Source organism: Argiope bruennichi, chromosome 8, assembly GCF_947563725.1.
Source record: "Argiope bruennichi chromosome 8, qqArgBrue1.1, whole genome shotgun sequence".
Taxonomy (NCBI): Eukaryota; Metazoa; Arthropoda; class Arachnida; order Araneae; family Araneidae; genus Argiope; species Argiope bruennichi.
Genome location: NC_079158.1, coordinates 122,364,634 through 122,384,956, shown reverse-complemented (window position 1 = coordinate 122,384,956; position 20,323 = coordinate 122,364,634). Strand labels below are relative to the sequence as shown.

Here is a 20,323-nt window from a genome sequence, read left to right as displayed (position 1 = left end):
TGTACACATACATTTGGAATTATGTATTTTCTGTGTCTGTAAATAGGATAAATCAAAAACGCTTTGAGTTAAACGAATGACGCTTTGACCTAAAATTAATAAACAAACCTATTCTAGAGTCAAGCCAGAATTAAAACTAACATAACAAAATCAATAAAATCGCATAAGCATAAAAATAAAATCACTGCACCCAAAGGCTAGAAGATATAGTATATTGTACAGCAATATTGATTAATATTTAAAATCCTATCACATGAGTAAAACACAAAGCTAACAGATAGAAAATGAACGATTCATTTAAGATTACAAACATATCAAAGGCAGCAGATAAAAAGAACAACTAGAAAAATAAATTAAGAACCTGTGCAAAAATGTATAAATTTTTTTATTATTATATTCACTGCGCAGAAAAGCAACCAGAAATAAAAGCCACCTAAATAAATAAATGAAACATTAGGTAAAATAAGACCGTTAACAATGATTCGATTTTGTATTCTATTCTATTCAATTTGATACTTGAATATTCTATTCCAATGTTCCCAAAGTGTGGTACGCGTACCCCAGGGGTATAATAAGAGTTTGAGGGGGGTACAACTGTGGCAAAAGTCAACCCACGGAAAATCACGTGACTCCGTCCAAAATGAAAGAAGGCCCAATCATATGCGATCCACTGTCCCTCCCTATAAAACTATTTCCCTGATTTAAACAAAAATATTGAATAGATAAGAAATCCGTTTAACATTAACACAACATTCATGCCAGAAGATTTGACGCATGCAGAAGAAGAGCAATTGCTGGAATTGGCTTCAGACGGATTTTTGAAAATTAAACATGGGGGAGTACCTTAACATCATTCTGGTTACAAATGCAACGTGTATTAACAAAAAAGGTTCTGAAATACATCTTGCCTTTTCCAACTTCATATTTATGTGAAGTTGCTTTTTCAGCATTTGTAGAGATTAAGTCGACAAAAAGGAAACAGACTGTTGGACCTGGAACCGCATCTGAGATTAAAATTAATAAATAAGGAACCAAATTATGACTATTTGTCACCTCTGCACAAACCATTCCATCCTTCTCATTGATCCAAATAAATGTTACTTACAATATAACTGTTATTTATATTTTATTATCAATACTTTTACTCCTCTTTTCTTATTATTTTGTGTATGTCACACAAAAAAAAGAAAAAATAAATATATTTTTGATTGTTATTAAAATACATCCATTTTTTTGACGAGGGGTACTCAGCGTTACGAAAATTATAGAAGTTGTACACATATGTCTAAAGTTTGGGAAACACTGTTCTATTCTATTCTATGGTTTTTTGATACTATATTTGTCCATAAATCACCAAAAAATTCGCCACTCTAAATGGTTTTTTATAATTGTTGTTTGCGACTAACATACCGTTAATAATATATAAGTAATTGTTTTCTCTACAAAGTACACAATTCTCATGTGTGGAACTCTGAAAATAAATATCTGAGCCCTCACGGCGTTAATCTTTTGCCTAAGGTCCGCAATTTTTATGCAGGCTTAGAGGAGGAGATAACAACTTTATTAAAGTATAGAGAAGTGGTTGCTACCGAGGGATTAAATTTCCCACTGCATCTGATTTTCAACGAATACAAAAAAATTAACATAAGTTAAAAGGAAGTGAAAAGAAATTCAAGCAGATAGTAAAGAATTCTTTCAAGGACTTTTCTTATATCGTTGTAGGCCAAAAGTCAAATACGAATTTTGAGATTATTATGTCAAAATTTATATAGATTTAATATTAAAAAATGCAACGCTGCAGTGTACTTCTTACTGGTGTGGTTAATTGCTACAAACATTTTTTTATTTTCGCATTTTGAATGAACATACATTAATTATGCCTGGAAATTTTATTGAATATTCCGAATCGCGAACAGCAGTAATGAAATTGCTCCGTTAAAAAAATGAAAAACTCCCTAAGTTTTCTCATTACCTAAATAAAAAATTAAATCATTAGGAATGAAAACTAACAAAGTTGTAAAATTATCTTAATATTTTTACTCTGATATTCTTCTTTTCTTCTTATGCGATTGAAACTTTTAAAACACAGCTAACTATGTTGTAATAATATTATTTTGCTTCTTTACACGAAGTAAACAAATTTTTATATTATTTTTTATCTTTCATTGTTTTTTAATTATAAATAATCATTTTTCATTATCTTCTTTGGTTAGATATTTAAATGACTGAAAAATCTCACTACAAAAATTGCTTTGTTCCGAAAATAAATCTGAAGTTGGAAAATTTTTGGCAAAGGCACAACATTCCAAATAGTTAACCTAATTTCACCAACTATCGATTGAAGTTCCATTGTGCGGTTGCCTTTTACAAATAGTTAATATATTTCCAAAATGAGTCATTTCCAATCTGTCTGTTACAAGCGAAGGAATTTGTGTTGCAGTACATCCATCGATTTTTCTACATGTACTGCAGCTACAGTATTCTTCAGATATTTCATCGCATGTCAAGGGCAATTTTATACAAAGGAAATTCTTTTAAACATAGAACTAACATTACTTGAGTGAAACTGAATAATTATTATTGTTACCTCTGACTGCTTCATCTGCTTTTTTATTTGTGCTTGAAATAACACATTTTTGAAGATCAGATTTATTATTTCATATACTTATTAGAATTTTCGAAAAAAAATCATACAGACTGTTGGTGATTGCAGATTCAAACGTTTATTGAAAAGAAGAAAAATCATTGTTAATGAAAATTTTATAAGTATGGGCAATTTATGCAGGGATAATTATTATAAATGAAAATGGAATGATGCTTTCAGGATAATTCAATCATGAGGCATATAAAGACAATGCAAATTCCATTTTTGAAGTGCAGAAATATAATAAGAATAATAAGTAAGATAAGTATAATGAGAATGTATAAGAAGAATAATTATATTCCTTTCAAATGATTCTTCTTTCTATATATGTAAAAAATCTTGATATCATATTTTTTTCGGAAAGGAATAAAATAAAGTGGAACAGAAAATTTATTATGATTTAGCTGAAAAGTTATAATAGGATGCAAATAATTTGCGAGTGATTTTGCTTTGAACTTTTTAAGTTGTTTAATTTATTTAAGAATAAAAACTAATTCATAGGAAATATTGAAATTCAACATACAATTTTGAAATATTGTTAAAACAAAATCAAAAATATATTTTTAAAATGGATTTCGAAAGTTTGACTTTGGTCAAGATTAGAATTCAGAATATTCAAAATTTGATTCGATTCAGAATTCGAGTTTTAACCATACTGAACTTACATACCATTCATGATTATGATGCAATATTCTAAAAAGGGTCATTAGATATAAAAAAAAAGACTTTTTTGATGCAAACAATTTTTAATAAAAATCCAAGTATATAGATATCTGTATTCATTATCTTTTCACATTTACATATTGTGAGTCGATTTGCTTTTGATAATTCTGAATTAAATTTGTCACATTTCTTCTATGCTACCAAAATATTATTAAAATCAAACAAATAACATTTATAAGTGTTAGTAAAAATAATAAAAGATTTTATAAGTTGATCTTTTAAAAATGTTTAAAAATGAGCTCATTTATTGTAAAAAGAACAATAGTCACCATAGTCAAAAGTTTACTAATAAATTAAACGGTTTGTTATTTTTTCAAATGATTAGAATTTTTTTTCTTTAATAGATAATGAATACTACAGTAATTATATACAGTCTTAGCTGTGATTATATAAGATTTCATTTCATAAATATAAATGTGCATTTTAGATCTAAATAATGTTATATTAGAAGATAATGAGTATCATGGCTTTAACTATTTTGACTGTGCATCACACGGATATCGAATCATTATTTTTATACGCTTACTGCTATGATTTATGTCTGTGATTTGGACTATTATCTAATAAGGTGCTTACTTCTTTGCTACCTTTTTACTGTTCTATAGAACAGAATATCTAATTAGATAGTAGGAGTGAATCACAGGCGATTCACGTGTGTCAAAACAGAACGCCGAATACATAGTCGTGTTCTGCTCGTATCAAATTTTACATTGAGTGAGAACTTTTGCTGTCACCTGAATTTGGTAACACGGCAGTCCACAATAAAGTATATTAATGTGTCGTAAAATATACTTTGGCTCTCTAATTCTATGCGAAAATTATGTAGGAATCATAAGTATTGTAATTGGTTTTTGGACTTATTATTAGGCAATTTATTTAGACATGTCATATAATTAAGTAATAGGTAAAACTAACAATTTGAGCTCAAAGTGATACTAAGCTATGTCATTTTGATTCTTTTAGTATTTGCTACACGTGAAAAAGTATGAATATGTGATTCATTCATTACTTCAAATTATTTTGAGCAATAACGTGTTTGTTATCCGCGATAGAAATATTTCTGTGTGTGTGTGATTATCAGCTTTTGATTTGAGATATTCTTTTTCATGATGGTTTAGTTTGTAAAAGCATATAAGTTTTGATTACTCAAGTTTAACATTTTACCATGAATTGCATGCATTTTTGATTAAATCAACATATTTATACCATTGCCTTTGTGGGAAAAAGCAAGTAACCGTAATTCCTTTCTCAGTGCAGTTGTACTAAAATCCACTAGTGCAGAATTTTTTTAGCGTCAGCAAAAAAGGCGAAAAGAAAGATAAAATCTCAGCTCATGTCTGTCTGTCCTTTTCCCAGAGGAAATCGATCTGAAGATTGCGGCATCTGTAATACCATGATCAAAAAGAATTTCTCTCCTCTCTTACCGTTCATCTAAAAAAGTTCTGATTGATTAATTGCGCACACGGACCCTTGCAAATTGCTGAGAAGTTATTTTATCCCTTAGAGATTTTTTCAATCGATAGGCACGTCTGAGAGCTTTTTAATCGATATCTCAAACCGCAATCTTTTTGAGCTGGTTAGAAAATCGATTAATCGAAGCGAGGAAAAAGAGTGCTGGAAAAAAGGATTTAGTATTTCTTAAGAGTTTGAACGTGGAAAAGTTTGAGTGAGATATACACTAATAACTTTTGCACAAAAATCATTCTATATCTTCTTTTTCAATGCACTTAACGCATTCAGAATAACAAAATTAAAAATAAATCAAAGGAAATAAAAATTTCTTGAATTCTTAAAGTGAATTAAAAATTCGTCTGCTCTTGATTAAAAATGGAGGAAAAAGAAATGTTTATGAAAGCATGGGCAAATGATATGTTTCGATTCTGTGAAGTCAAAATATCTAATGTCATTGATCTTTCGCGTGCAGGCTGAAAAACAATTCTCTCTCATTGCACTTTTTTTTCGCCGCCATTTTTTTCACGGCCGCTGAATTCTCGGAAGGCAGTTGAGGGCACGTGTGTTAAAAAGAAATCATTGCCACGTTTGTTGAACTTAAACAAAGTTTTCCAGAAACTGGAATTTCTGAGAATTATGATTGTTCCGTTTTTACTACCAGATTCAGATGTCTTTATGAAAGTTTACGATAAAAAACATGATTTTAACTGCTTTTGCTTTGTAAAAATATTTAAATCAGTAGATTTTACCTCTTTACAGATGACTTATTGCGACATTTGCATGCGATGTGATTATAAAAGATTTTCTACCCTTTCGTTCAGTATCATAAAAATGCTAGACTGAGTAATAATTCATAAGTATTTTTCAAATTTATTTTAAATTTTCAAATTCATTTATTTAAATTCCTCTAGTCGTCTGATGAAGTAATTGGTTTAATCGCTCTTCGTTATCTTGAAGATTTATTTTGTAAAGAGCCAAAATTAAAGGCAAGCTCTTCTTTGAAGCAGTACTTTTTCTTTATAAAATCTTACACGCAGTTCTGCAGGCTTCAATACTTCGATTAAATGTAAAAAATCAAATGGTATTTAAAATATTTAACTTCATCTATTTGACATTCCAATTTTAATCATCTAAAAATACTTTAAAAAAATTAAATATACTATTTTATGAAACATTAGATTATTTCCCAAATAATAATTTTTTTTCCATTGCATATTTCTGCGTTAATTTTTATATTTGAAAAAAAAAGATACATGAATTATTTTTCAACCCTATAGTTATAACATTGGCAGCTATGAAATCGAATTTCCAGTGTGGATATCTAAACTACTATTTTAAGCTTCACTTAAACATGCATGGTTTGCCACGCAAAACCCAACCAACTCTCTTCTGTATCATAGGAAACTATTTATAATTCAGTAGATGATCTTAAAAACTTTTTCAGTACTTTTTTAGTAAAATAGCTACACCTAAAAAATAATTTAAAGATGATTTCTCTTTTTCTCATTACATGCCAGCTGCAATTTCATTCAAGAATGATCGAATCTCAGTTAATACAATCAAATGAAAAAAAAATTGAGTAATATTTAGAATTCTTTAGATATTCTCTTTCTCTGAGATTTTTCATTTCTAGAATTAAAAAAAAAGCTCACGTATTATTACTTAATTCAATATTTGAAATCATATATGTTACTGCTTTATTTCTTGTAATTACAAAAAAAAAACAAAAAAAAAAAAAACACAGATAAAATTGTGTCTATTAGTTGAGTCATTTTAGGGTTTTTTTTTTGCATAATTTTTATTATCTTTCTATGGAAAATGCTTCATTTCTTATAATCATTTCGAGTGTTTAATGCTTTCGGATAAAATATTGAGATAAGATCAGGAACATAAAATAATCGTTTCGAAATAATTTTCAAATTCATAATTTTATTTTGAAATATAAAAAAAAATCTCCACTGAAATTTTTTTTACAGGTTATCTCTGTGATTATCTTGGTCAGCGAGTGGTGACAATTTGATAATTCCACAAAATTGATTTTCTCTGCAAATAATTTTATTCGTGGATGATGTAAATAATTTCGATGTTCTTCTAGAGAATTCTTCGCTAATTCACATGAAGAACATTACAAGATCATAGGCACCCCTGTTTACTGTAATTCATGACTTTTTAACTAGACTTTATTATAATTATGAAATGTAATTGCCGTTTTCTCTTATTATAAAACATTTTTATAACTTTTCCGTATTATTTGAAACAGGCTTTTCTTTTTATGACTTAATGCAGCAATAAAATCTAAATTCTTAGAAAGCTACTAAATTGATTAATATTATTTTATTAAAAGAATAATATTTTTAGAGATCTTGACATGTTTCTATAAATTTTAAATCAAAGAAAGATAAATTCATAAATGAATTTTCATTAAAATCTATAAAATTGGGGTTCAATCCAGATTGGTTGATGTGCAATGTAGCCATATTTTGCATGTTTTCTAGAAAACTAGCCGTTTTCTTAAGCTTCAAACTATAGCTTGCAGAGCATCTTAAATTCTTAAAACTAAAAAAATACTCAAGCATTTTAGAATTCCATCGGCTTGTTTATTCTTTCAACATAACAGCGTATCTTACAAACATTGCCAGATTACAGAAAGTTTACAATTGATCATCAGCTATTATCCAAAAAAATAAACGAAATAATATTAACAAAATATGTTTATCAAAGAAAAAATCGTTTCCTTTTACTTTTGAATAATATTTTAACAAAATAAAAATAGTAGCAGTTATAAAATGTCTGAAAAAGAATCGTCTGCTAAATGTCTATTAACAGATTTAGATTATGATATTTACCGAACACCATGATTATTTTCTTTTGAAAAATGGTTTGTGAAGACGACACTCGACAATTTCATGTTTGTCAGTGTCTTTAAAGAGATTAAAATTTGAAACAATATTAATGATTTGCTGTTAATCAATATCTCGTACTTTTAAATTTTTTTTTGTGTTATAATAATAACACAAAAAATAATAAATATTTATAATTATAATAAATAAATATATATAGTTATAATAAAAACACAGAATAAAGAATTTGCTGTAAAAAATGGTAAAGAATTTGGGATCATATATTTGCTGTTTAACAGCAGTAAATATATACTGTTTCTCTGTTCCAAAAGTCTGTTGATAATTTCGAAAATATCAAACATGACCTATGTGTCCTGATGAAACCAAGAGAGAGGCCTCTCCAAGACTTTCCTACTCACTCTCTAATAAAGAAGAAATTCAAGAGAACGCTTTGTATGGCATTGGCTTTAAGTTACAAAATATTAACCGTTGGCAGAATTTAGCATTTTTACAGAATCTGAAGAAGTTTTGGACAATGAATCCTTGGTGTGCGATTAATACTATCTGAAATTCGAATTTGTGTTTTAGACGTGTTTTTCCCAACCGAATGAAAAAAAAAGAAATGGACACATAATTGCTCTAATAGTTAAAAAATCACATAGCAAATTTGATGTATTTAAGTCATTGTGTTTTTGAGTTATTGTCAAAATTTAATAGATGTCTACACTATAGATATTAAATCTGTGCACTGATTTATATCTATAGCGTTTCCTCTATTCTCTTTTATTTATTCCTTTAACTCTCTTCACTTTATAATTGTTGTGTTAAATTATATTCGAACAGACAAACTTTCTCTCAAGAAAGTGTGCTCAAATCTTGATAGAAATCTACAAATTACAAATTAATAACCGTGCTGTATAGTAGTTTTTTGGAGGGTTTTGTGATTTCTAAGACATTTCTTATTTACCAGTATTTCATTTAACCATGGTCTTACTGTATTTAAACGATCGATATAAAGTTACAAATGTAGATAAATATCCTAAAAAATATTTTTAAAATATTGGTTTCAAAGCAGAACATTTAGAAATAAAGAATCATAAATGGCTGTTATATGTTATATTATCGGTTGGTGACTGCTGTTTTGTTCGGCTGTTATGTGATCGGCTTATGGGTCGGTGACTGCTGTTTTGTTGTTGACATTACTACCTGTATATTTTACACATGGCAGCTGGCCTCCCTGATTTATCATCCTTATACCGACGACCAGATTACCGTATCAAACATGTTTGTGTTTGATATTAGCTATTTTTGGCGATCATCTGGTTAACCGCGAACACCAGGTTATTTTTAATTTCAATTAAATTTTTTTGTTTATAATTTTACATATATGGTTCCATCAAAGAAATCTTTTAAATATGATAGAAAATTTAGCTGCTTTATTTTAGTAGCTTACACTCTGTATTTATTGAGTGCACGCTTAGTTCTAGCTTAACTCTATTTATTGTGTTCATGACCATCTTTAAAAGATTCAAGATGCTTGACATCACATTTATATGAAATGTAACTGTTCGTGTTATCTAACATGTAACCGCATGTTGCCTTACTCGATACTGTAGTTTCATTTGCTTACTCCCTTCATCCAAAATTTGAATTAAGCTTGAAAATTTACTTGTAATTTATGACATTATTGAGCCTGATTATGAGGATAAGTATGACCTAGTTTGAGTATCAGATGGATTGAGACACGCTGATAACCAAAATTTAAAAAAATATCAAGCATAATCTTAATATATTATTTAACATCTGAGAGAATTAATAGGTTTGGCAAGTAATTTCATTAAATAAGCTAAGTAGTAAAAAAGCATTTCGGTATTGTCAAAGAAAGCGAAAGAAAAAATATATACAACTTCCATTCCTTAGTTTTTAATAATGGAATAAAAACATTTGATTAAATAGTTTTAGTTGCGAACTTTAAATTGCTCTGCAATAATAAAATGTATTATAGTAAAGCAGATTGGGAAAGTTTTTTTTTTAAAATTGTCAGCAACCAGAAAGAATTAGACGACAATGAAAGTGATATCATTAAAATGATAAAATTCTAGAAATTTAAGATGATGTAAAATTTATTTTTGTATGAAAATATTTCTGGAAGTTGTTGACGAAACACGCCAAAGCCTAATTTAATTTTTAATTAATTGTAATTTTTTAAAAAATGCTGCCAGGCGCTAACTTTTACTCACTCATATATATATGTGTGCCAAATTTCGCAACTTTGTGTCCAACAGTCTGTATTGAAAAAGCCAACAAACATACACACTCACACGTCTTTATTATTATTAGAGATCGTTATGAGTATTGAATTTTTTTTGTTCCGATTAAAAAATAATGAATCTTTTTTTTTTCCCAGCTGCTGTACGAGCTACTGAAACCGCCAAAGGAGGCATCAAATACGAGTTGGTGCTCTCCGAACCCTCTGTGAACGATCCTCCCAAGAAGGATTCGATCACCTCCCCTCCCAAAACGATGTCTGTGGAAGAAATCGAACAGAAACTGAAGGCTGCCGAAGAAAGAAGACTCGTGAGTATAACATGCCTCTCATTGAAAGATTCTTTAATAATTCATTTAATGGTGAAATCTCAATCAAGCAAAGCTACAGAAAATTATAATTACTTCACTTATGCAGACGCTAATACACTGAAAACTACCCACATCTCTCTGATCAGACCACTATTAGAGTATGGTTTCCCAATTTGCTTTTGTGCCTCAAAAACTAACTTAGACCAACTTGAAAGAGTGCAATTAAGTGCTTCAAGAACAATTACTGGCCTTCGTAATAGCTGCCCTAAAGATATTGTATTGTACGAGAGTGATCTACCACCTCTTTCTCTGGGGAGAAGTTACTGTCTTTCAAAATATTACAACAAGCTCTTTAGCTACAATGATCAGCACAGAACTTCTGCTTATCTTCCTTCATGGCATAATAATAAGCGTTTAAAGAAAAACAGCCCTTTTTACTTCGCAAAAGATATGGGTCTACCTTCTGGAAATGTGGAAGCACATTCCTTAAAGCCTTACTGGAATTTTAAGTATGACCCTGATCGAATTCATTTCCAAATTGATCTCTTGGCCAAGATTAGCAAAACGTCAGAGTTACCTGAATTTACTAGACAAATGTCTCTGGAAACAATTCGTAGCATTCCATCTTCGGCTCTGAAAATGCACACTGATGGCAGTAAAGGGGATGGTGGCGTTTCTGGTAGTGGCGTGCACATTGAGACTCCTGAACGAACTACTGATATTTTGTTTAGTAATCCTGTCAACTGTTCTGTATTCAGATCCGAACTTATTGCAATCTATAAGGGACTTCAATATATCGACACGTCCTCTGAATTGTCTTCGGCGACATTTGAATTTTAACGGATAGTCGTGCCTCTATACAGCACCTTTCTCATTGGACGAAAGTGGGGGACAAGATTAGCATGAATATCTTAGACCTTATTGCCAGGCTCTCCGCTGAACATTCTATACTCTTTCAGTGGGTCCCCTCACATGTTGGTTTAAATGGTAATGAGATAGCGGATAACTTAGCTAAGACTGCCTTCGCTGACATATTTCATGGTGATGCAACACTCACTTATTCTGAAATCTTCTCTATCAAAAAGATGAATTCGAGTCCACTTTGGAGAGTCCCATCTGCTCACCCTTGGTACTTTGGTAAGAGTCCTGGTTGGTGCCACCGCCAGAGTATCTCTAGAAAACAGCAAACGGCTCTCTCTCGTTTTTAGAGGGAACACACCAAATCCCTCACCTTCCAACACGGACCGAGGATCTTTGCTGAATGTCTTTGGTGCAAGGCAAATCAAGCCTCCCCAATCACATTCATAAATGTTTAAATTTTACGATTTCTGAGATTTTAAAGGATCCGCTATTGTTTTTGGACTTTTTAGAGACCTTTGGTTTCATGGAGGTAGTATAGTGCAGCTATACCACCTGGGATTAGAAACAACAACAACATAATTACTTTCATTTATTGTTCACAATCCCTCGAGATATAAGAATCTTTAAAAAAATTAACAATTAACTAAAACTGTTAAATTAACAGTTAACTAAAACTTTCTTATGGGCGATTCACAGTTATAGAATGTCACTGCAACTGCCCTAAACTCACTGCAATCAAATCAACACGAAAATGCTATTGAATAGTTTTTACGTGCAGTCGATTGACTATTATACAGAATTTCACACAGAACTATGACTTAATATATGCTAGAATGCTGGAAATATATTGGTATATTTTCTTTGATAGAAAAATTAGTCATTTGCTGTATTTCCTTAAAATGCCTGGTTCTTTTTATTTGTATGCTAGTCATCTTTGGCGACCAGCTGGTTCACCGATGTTCGCCAATATTTAATATCAGTTAAACAATGGTATTTTTTATAAATTGTTTAAATATAACCTTATATCCATGATTCTGCCAAACTGTCAGACTTTAAAGCTGTGTTATTTTATTTGTTTTATTTCAGTTTTGTTTATTGCGTACATGAGTCTTTTTAATTGTGACCAGTCCCATACCTCCACAGTGCTATTAAAAATGTAAATATCTGGGTGATCTGAATTTTCTGGCATTGTAACTTCACTTTTTTAATTCGGTTTGTAAGTTGAACAGATATTAAACCGAATCTTTATGTTTACTTAAACCTTTAATAAAAGAAGAAAATCATGTGATTAAATATTTGATGAAGCGAAGAAACCGATTGAATCTCAAGCCAATAATGCATTCTATTACTGGAAATTAAGCAAAAAAAAAAAAATCTTTTTCAAAAAAAATTGCCAAAATAAATTTAAAAAAATATATATGCACAATTTCCATTTTTTTAAGGCATATGTGTGAGCCAAATTCTGTAACTGTAGGTCAAACAGTCTAGTCTATAGAGGGCCGACACATACAGACACACTCATCCTAATTATTAGTATGATTATTTAATTTTATTTTTTGAATGAATGTCCAGTGATATCAATTTCTTTATTACAACGTTAAATTTAACAATGGAAGCAAGAGGAAAAGATTTGATAAAGAAAAAATAGAATTTTGTTGAATGTTATTAAAACAGTAAAAAAACATTGTTACAAATTTGGCTCGAAATTAATTTTTAAAACATTAATAAAACTAATGAAAAATTATATTGAGATAGAATTGTTATGATTAAAATCAATGTGATACAGTGTTACTGAAAACAATTGCATCGATTCCAATTGGATATAACTCTCTTGTAAAATGACAGAAGGAAAAATATGTAAATACAAATTTAAACTTAGGCTATGCTTGCATAGATAGTAATAGGTTTATTGAAATTTACAATCTTATACGGGCAACAACTAAGTGGTAATCCATTTCACATGCGAAGCTTTCTCTGTTCATGTTTTCAGATGCTCTCAACGTTGTGTCTCAACAATGTTTTCAGATGCAACGCTGCTCTCAAAACGCATCCAAGTAAAAATAAAAAAATAAAAGTAATTTCTCAAGAGTTATACACATGTAGCTTTTTAACCCGCTTCACTAGTTATAAACAATCTCCACAGTGCCTTGCATGAAGTGGACTACCCATGGATGTTGCCTGTACGACCAAGAGAGGTGACATAGAACAACTATTATGCATACAAAAGAATTTAATCCTTCTATATTTTGTACAAATTTGTGATTAATGGAAGTCATATTTAACAATAATCATGTACGCGAAGAGAACTTAACTCTTCTGTATTGTATATTAATACATATCTTATAATGATAAGTGTATAAGCCGGTGTTCTTTTTCAGATGTTGGAGGCTGAAAAACTGAACCAAATCAATGAAAAGAAAAACAAACTGCAGGAGGCGAACCAGAAGCGCCAGGAGTACAACAACAACTTCATCCAGTCCACCAAGGAGACCCTCGAACAGAAAATGGAAATTTTCGAGAACAACAGAGAAGCCAAGCTTAGAGCTTTGCAAGAAAAACTCAAAGAACACGTAAGACAATTTTCCTTTTCATTTTTTATTATGTATATATATTTATTTTTATCAATATGTTAATTTTGCGCAGTATAATTTAAAAGAGGAACCAATTGTTACATGGAAAAAAAAATTTAATGTTATAGCAAATGGTATAATTTAAGCTAAAGAGGCCGATTTTATTGTCCCGTGTTAAAAAATAGTAACGGATAACTAACTAGTCTTTTTATTTGTTTATCGATTTCAGATGCTGCTGAAAGTTTATTTTACAAACATTCAAGCAAAATAATTCATTAAATAAGCATGTGTTCCTACAGACAAAAGAGATAGCTGGCCAATCTGAAAGATAAACCTTCAAAGAAATTATTTCAGTTTTTTATTATTTGCCTGAAAGTGACAAAGAATAGGTTTGGAGGTGTCATACCGGTTACGCTGTCGATGTCATCGAGAAGGAAATGCAGTTCTCCAATTATCGGCTAACGCAGCAGCACGGTGTTCTTCAAGTCCACTTTAAAAAAGTTGCTTATAAAATTCCAAACCTTTTGCAGATGATGTTTTAATATTATGCAATAGATGATGAACATGTTCAACATGATTGCGCAAACTCTAAATCCAATTTTCCAGCTCCTAATGCCAACTCCACTGTACTTTGTACTTTTTCCCCCCGTTTTCAATATTCAGGCCACAATTTAAATTCATATTGAATACAAGTGCTCTTGCAATGGGACTCAAGAGTTGATTGAAAATCAGTCAATCATCCAAATGATTGTCTTTTCCCCTCTTTTCAATTTAATTCTTTAATCAGTCAAATAAGTGCTACGAAAATCTTTTAATGGCTGCTAGATGTGTGAAGATTAATATCCAATGAATTGATATCTTTAACTATTAATGAGTTGTCTTTGCCGATATATAATTTTTAAAATCTTTAGAAGGATTTTTATGATAATTTTTAAAGAGATAAAGTGCATCAAATGAAATTCTGTTTACTTTTACCATTTATTAACTTTAAAAATATTCACAAAGAATAATAATAAAAAAATTATATCATCATTAGATGCTTTTAAGCTTAAATCATTAGGTATATGTAATTTGATTCCATTTATTATGAATGTTACATATGTTACGAGAAATGCCGTAATTTTTTTCTTGATTCAGTATTTAGTTTTATTGTTTAGTATTGCATTTAGTATTAGTATTTTATTTAGTTCAGTATTGTTTTATTCCTTCCTCCTTCCTCAAATTTTTCTAAACTTTTCAAAAAAAAAATCTAAAATAATTTTTGGAAATGAATGATATCTAAATAAAAAGCAGAAAATTACTTTTCCTCCTTTTCGTTAGCTTCGTTGATATCCTGAAAACAGCTACATTGATTTGATAATGAATCGTTCGTTGATCTTTTTGGCTATTTCGAAAAGAATTAATGTTTATCTTATTTTTTAAAAAAAATATTAAACATATGCAAATCGTTTGTCATAAATATGTATATAAAAAATGAATTAAATAATAATAGTCTGATTGTGATGAACTGGCTTCTGATATTTGACTTCATATAAACGAGTTCATTTGTTGTGAGGGAGAAAATTGAAACGGAGAGCGGATTGCAGAGAAGTAATAGGATTGTAATAAATACGATTGTGTTCTATTCAATGATTCTTTTTTACTTCCCTTCATTGATATATCTTCAATCGTGTGTGATTAAAAAGCAAAACATAGCCAAATCTAGCAATTTGTGATACACGTTGCCTCTTAACTTATTAATATAGTTTCGTCCTATACGCATTCTTATGTCATATTCGCCAACTCGTCACTGTCAGATTTTATCAGTTCATGAATAGACAACGATACTTTAATTCTTTATTTCAAATCTGTTATCTTAATTTATGGGCGTTCCACAAAAAATATTTTTTGAATTTCGCAATTTTATTGTTTTGAAATTTTGGAAATTAAAAAAAACAAACGATTTAACTTACTTATATTAAAAATTTTAAAAGATTTTAATTAGTGCATAATTATATTATTTTATTCTGAAAAAAAAGGAAAAACTTCTTTTTTAAAAAATCGTTTGCAATAATGATTTTAATAAGAACAATAAACAATAAGCTGCGATATTTTGACATGGTGGATTTTAGTTATAAACGACTCGAATAAAGCGACCTTAAAATCGGAAAAGATTTGAAATCCTTTTGAATTGATGAATCATGCGCTCTTAAATATCTGTTTACATGTTCCGTTGCTACCCGGAAGTACGGAAACAAACTTTACTAATGATCTGGATTATTGATCATATGTTGCCACTCGCTAACTCTAAAAAAGCGTTTTCATCTAGAAATTTACTTTATTGTAATGAGTATTTCATCTTGCGTTAAATAAACTTGATTAAGGAAAAATTGCAACAAATAAACTAAGAAGTAATTATAATGTACAGATAATCAAATTAAGTTTCCTTTCTGCTTTCGAGGATACAGTTCGTAGTTGTATAACATTTCTGTGCTTAAATATTTATATAACAAACGAATCACCAATTCAAATTGCTTTTTCAATATAACAAAAGGACAAATGGATTTTAAGTGAATGTTTTTATCGAAATTCCATTTATTGATTTCCGAATTTAAGGAAGAATGATGTTTATGATGTGTTTTTAATTTAATTTTCTTGTCAATGTTTGATTAAATTTACAAGAAAATGTATTATTTAATGAAAATTGCAAAGAATTCGATGGAAATCCAGGTTTTAGACGTCCACGTGTTAGAAAAAGACATTTTAAGAATTATATTCTGTATTATTTAAGAATTATAATTTGTGAACAGGATAGCTAAAAAATAACGAATTAAATAAATGAAATTAAAAAAAAATTAATTTAAATTGCAAATCTGTGACACATTTTTGATAAAGTCATTTAACAGGAAAAGTTGGGATATTTAATTAATCTAACCATAGTTAGATTATTGAAATTTAGTCTGCATTTCCGACACCAAAATTGGATATCTGGGATAAAATTTCGATCCAATCAGTCAAATCGAAGAGGAAGGAAATGCATACTTAATTCTTTTTACTATATGGCAAATATAAAGGCAAAAAGAAATGAAAGCTCCTGCTCATTTAAATACGAATTTTATTTAAATCAGATTGACTTGAAGGTATTGGACTTTTAATAAACCTTTAAGTCAAATTAATTATAATTGAGAAAATAACTTAATAGTTGCTTAATTTATAACAATTACTTATTACCATTTATAAACTTGAAATATGGCTAATGACTAAATAGCAAGAAGATAAATATATAATAATATACCTCCAAATTTTTATAATATATTTTAATTCATTTCCAAACTGTTGTTAATTAATGATTTCCTAACTTAAAAAAATATTGACAGGTATTGAAAAGTATGAATTTTAAGAGTTTACCTGTCCGCTTACAAATGGTATTACAACCCCCAACCTGAGAAACCTTCCTTTAAAGTAGACGTATTAATCTTTTCAAATTTAATCGGAAATGGTTTTATGAGGTAATTTACTCCAAATCAAGATTTATTATAAATAATTTTTAAACTACTATTATGAGTTAAAAATAATACTTATTTAGTTAGTATATTTTAGTTAAAAAGTTTTATTTGTTTTTAAAAAGTAGAATCTATAATTATTTTTATCATTTCAGACATCGATTTATAATCTATTGAATAAATATCCTTTTTTTTAATTCATTGTGAACTTGAGCAACGTTTTATTTTTAATTAATCGAATAACTGGTAATTAAATTCTGTGAACATATCCGTAGTGTAATATCATCAAGAACCTACCAGCATGTACAATTTTATTACTTTAGCATTTCCTGAAGCGTCTGAACTATCGATTTCATAATTACATTTATGCAAACAGGGAACAAGTTAATTAAAAATTAGAAAATAAAAATCAATACCAAATTATTTTGTTAATGCATTGTATTTAATAACGCGTTTAGTATCTTCCCTCAGGGAACAAGTCAGCTAAGAAGGAAAAAATTAAAATCAATATCATTTTATTTTACAAATTTATTGTATTTAACAATGAATTCATTATCTTCCCACGGGGAACAAGTCAGTTAAAAACGAAGAAATTTAAATCAGAACTGTTTTATTTTACAAATTTATTGTATTTAACAATGTATTCATTATCTTCTCACAAGGAACAAGTCAGTTAAAAAGGGGAAATTAAAATCAATACTTTGTTATTTTGTAAATTTGTTGTATCTAATAATGCGCTCATTATCTTCCCACAGGGAACAAGTCAGTTAAAACGGAGGAAATAAAAATCAGTACCTTGTTATTTTGTAAATTTGCTGTATCTAATATTGCGCTCATTATCTTCCCACAGGAAAGACACATTGAAGAAGTCAGACAAACAAAGAGTCTGAATCTGAACGACGCAACTCAGGAGCAAACCGTTGCATCTTCCGGCTAAATATGGCGGCCGGACGGAAAGCCATATCCTTTTCGCCAAACTTCTGTTGCTTCATATCAGTCAATAGAGCTCACGAATACTGTTAAAATTAACTACACTAATTGCTCCTTGGACTGGAAATTCCGATTACTAGTCATAAAAGAACAAAATTAGCATTGTTCGCTTACTGTGTTAGCTATTATTCGCCTAACTGTGTTGTAACCTCAGTTGCTGCTTTCTGCTTTCTGTGATCATGTTGTGAATAATGTAATCCATGTCTTTGCTGTCGCTTATAATCCAGGATTCTGGATATTTGTGATTTTGTTCATATGCTGCCTGTGATTGCCTATAAAGGGTACCCATTCCTGTTACGTTGCATAAGGATTATCAATCTAGTTTAGTATTCTTGTGGTCTGGGTAAAAAAAAAGCATTCAAATGTTTTTAAATAAATGTTTTGAATGGTAAAAAGTGCTCTTAATAAAGTGATGCAATGTGTAAACTGTTAGATAAGTGGTTTTTTGGCGAGTTTTTGATAGTACTTAACTGTATGTAAAATATCAGATGATTTTTTGGCGCTTTTAACAAAAACTTTGACTTTTCTAAGAAAGTTGAAACGTTTCCAATCAAATATTCCTTCCAGCTATTTTTAAATAAAGGTCGCAAAATTTAATTAACTAAAAAGAAAAAGAAGGCTTATGTACTTAACAGCGAAACATGCTCAGTCAAAAAGTAAAATATGGCAAGCTAATAGTTGCAGTTAAAGAGTAATTGCCGTGATTTTCATTACTTCGAGAACTGATTGTCTAATGGCATTTACAAATTGGTAGGTAAGTGCTTTGAGATGGTTAGAAAAATTATAATTCAATCAGCATATTATTGGTAAAAATAATAATGGATAGTTCTACAGAAAACGAAAGCAAACGAAACTTGCTAGAGATCAGAATAGAATTGCAGCATTTTTTACCATTAAAGGACGTCCTTTTTTTCTGATTTTAAAAAGCAATTTCTATTTTAAAGATATCTTTAAAAAAGTGATAAAGTTTTGTTAAAAGCATTTGTAGCAAAATAAGTTAACTCCATTCATTGTCTAGCTAATATTGCAGTTCTTATTAACAATATGGAATATTATTAAAAATAGAAAACACCATTAAATTAAAAGAAAACTGCCAATGATTTCTATTAGAGACCTGTACCCACCCAGAAACAAAATTCGTCTGAAATTCCTTTAGATTATTTTTATGTTAACATCTTATGTGATATTTTTTAGCTCTGTCTCCGTACGTGTTCCTGAAAAAATTGTACTTTTAGACACATTTAATACTTCACCACTGATTAACGTTCCCATAACACTGTGCAACTGTAGATAACGACTGTACAGCAGTAAAGATAACGCAGTGATATTTTCGTTGATTAACTTTCGATCGTTGTCTTAAACTTATCAAAGTCTTGGTAGAAATAATTTACAGGTTTTATTCTGGATGTATAGTATACTTTTAAGTTGAGGATTTATAGTGTGACGGCCATTGTTTGGAAACTTAACTCATTGATATTGATTCAAGCATTAATTTTTTTGGAACATAAAATTACAAGTTGTTCATTCATTTAATTTTGAGTTTGAGTTTTTCTGATATGTAAAAATACTTTCTAAGAATCATTATGTTTCAAAAACATTAAAAGTGCATTCCATTTTTTATTTTTTCCTCTAAAATTTCGGAATTATTAAACATGTATCGTATATTTCCAATTAGTAAAAAAATTCTTAATATTAAAAAAAATCTTATAAATTTCTTCCGATATTTCAAAAATATTTTTAAACAATTGAGCTCAAATTTCAAAATATTAAAAATAAGTATGTTATTAAAAAAATTTTAAAAGAGCTAAAACATGCCTTTTAAAAAATCTAAATTGAATATAAAATTAACTTGAATTATAATTTTTGATTTTAGATTGAATTATAATTATAAAAAGGCATTGTATTAAATAATTTTTTCATGTAATACTACTAAGTAATTGTGCATCTTTGTGTTTTGAAATATATCCCGACTACGACTTTTGATTATAAGAAATAAATAATAAAAAAAAAACAATAAAAAAAAGCATTTCAAAAAGTTCCAATTTTTAAAAAAATTTTTTGAATGACTTCTGTATACAAAAATAAATTCTTTCAATACTTAAAAAACTAAATTGGGAGAAATAACTAATTTGATTTTAAAACTGGAGAATTATGAATAAGGCTTTACTGCAGAATTACAAAGTT

General features: G+C 29.2%; 1 protein-coding gene across 1 annotated transcript in view; it reads left to right on the top strand.

Moving 5' to 3' along the window:
• LOC129981740 (stathmin-1-A-like) overlaps positions 1-19,642 on the top strand; it is a 32,994-nt gene extending 13,352 nt beyond the window's left edge. Inside the window, exons 2-4 of the mRNA XM_056092710.1 lie at positions 10,067-10,236; positions 13,476-13,667; positions 18,000-19,642. Coding sequence (XP_055948685.1) covers positions 10,067-10,236; positions 13,476-13,667; positions 18,000-18,086 — 449 coding nt within the window. The 3' untranslated portion in view covers positions 18,087-19,642. The remainder of the gene's footprint in view (positions 1-10,066; positions 10,237-13,475; positions 13,668-17,999) is intronic.
• Positions 19,643-20,323: the final 681 nt, after the last annotated feature.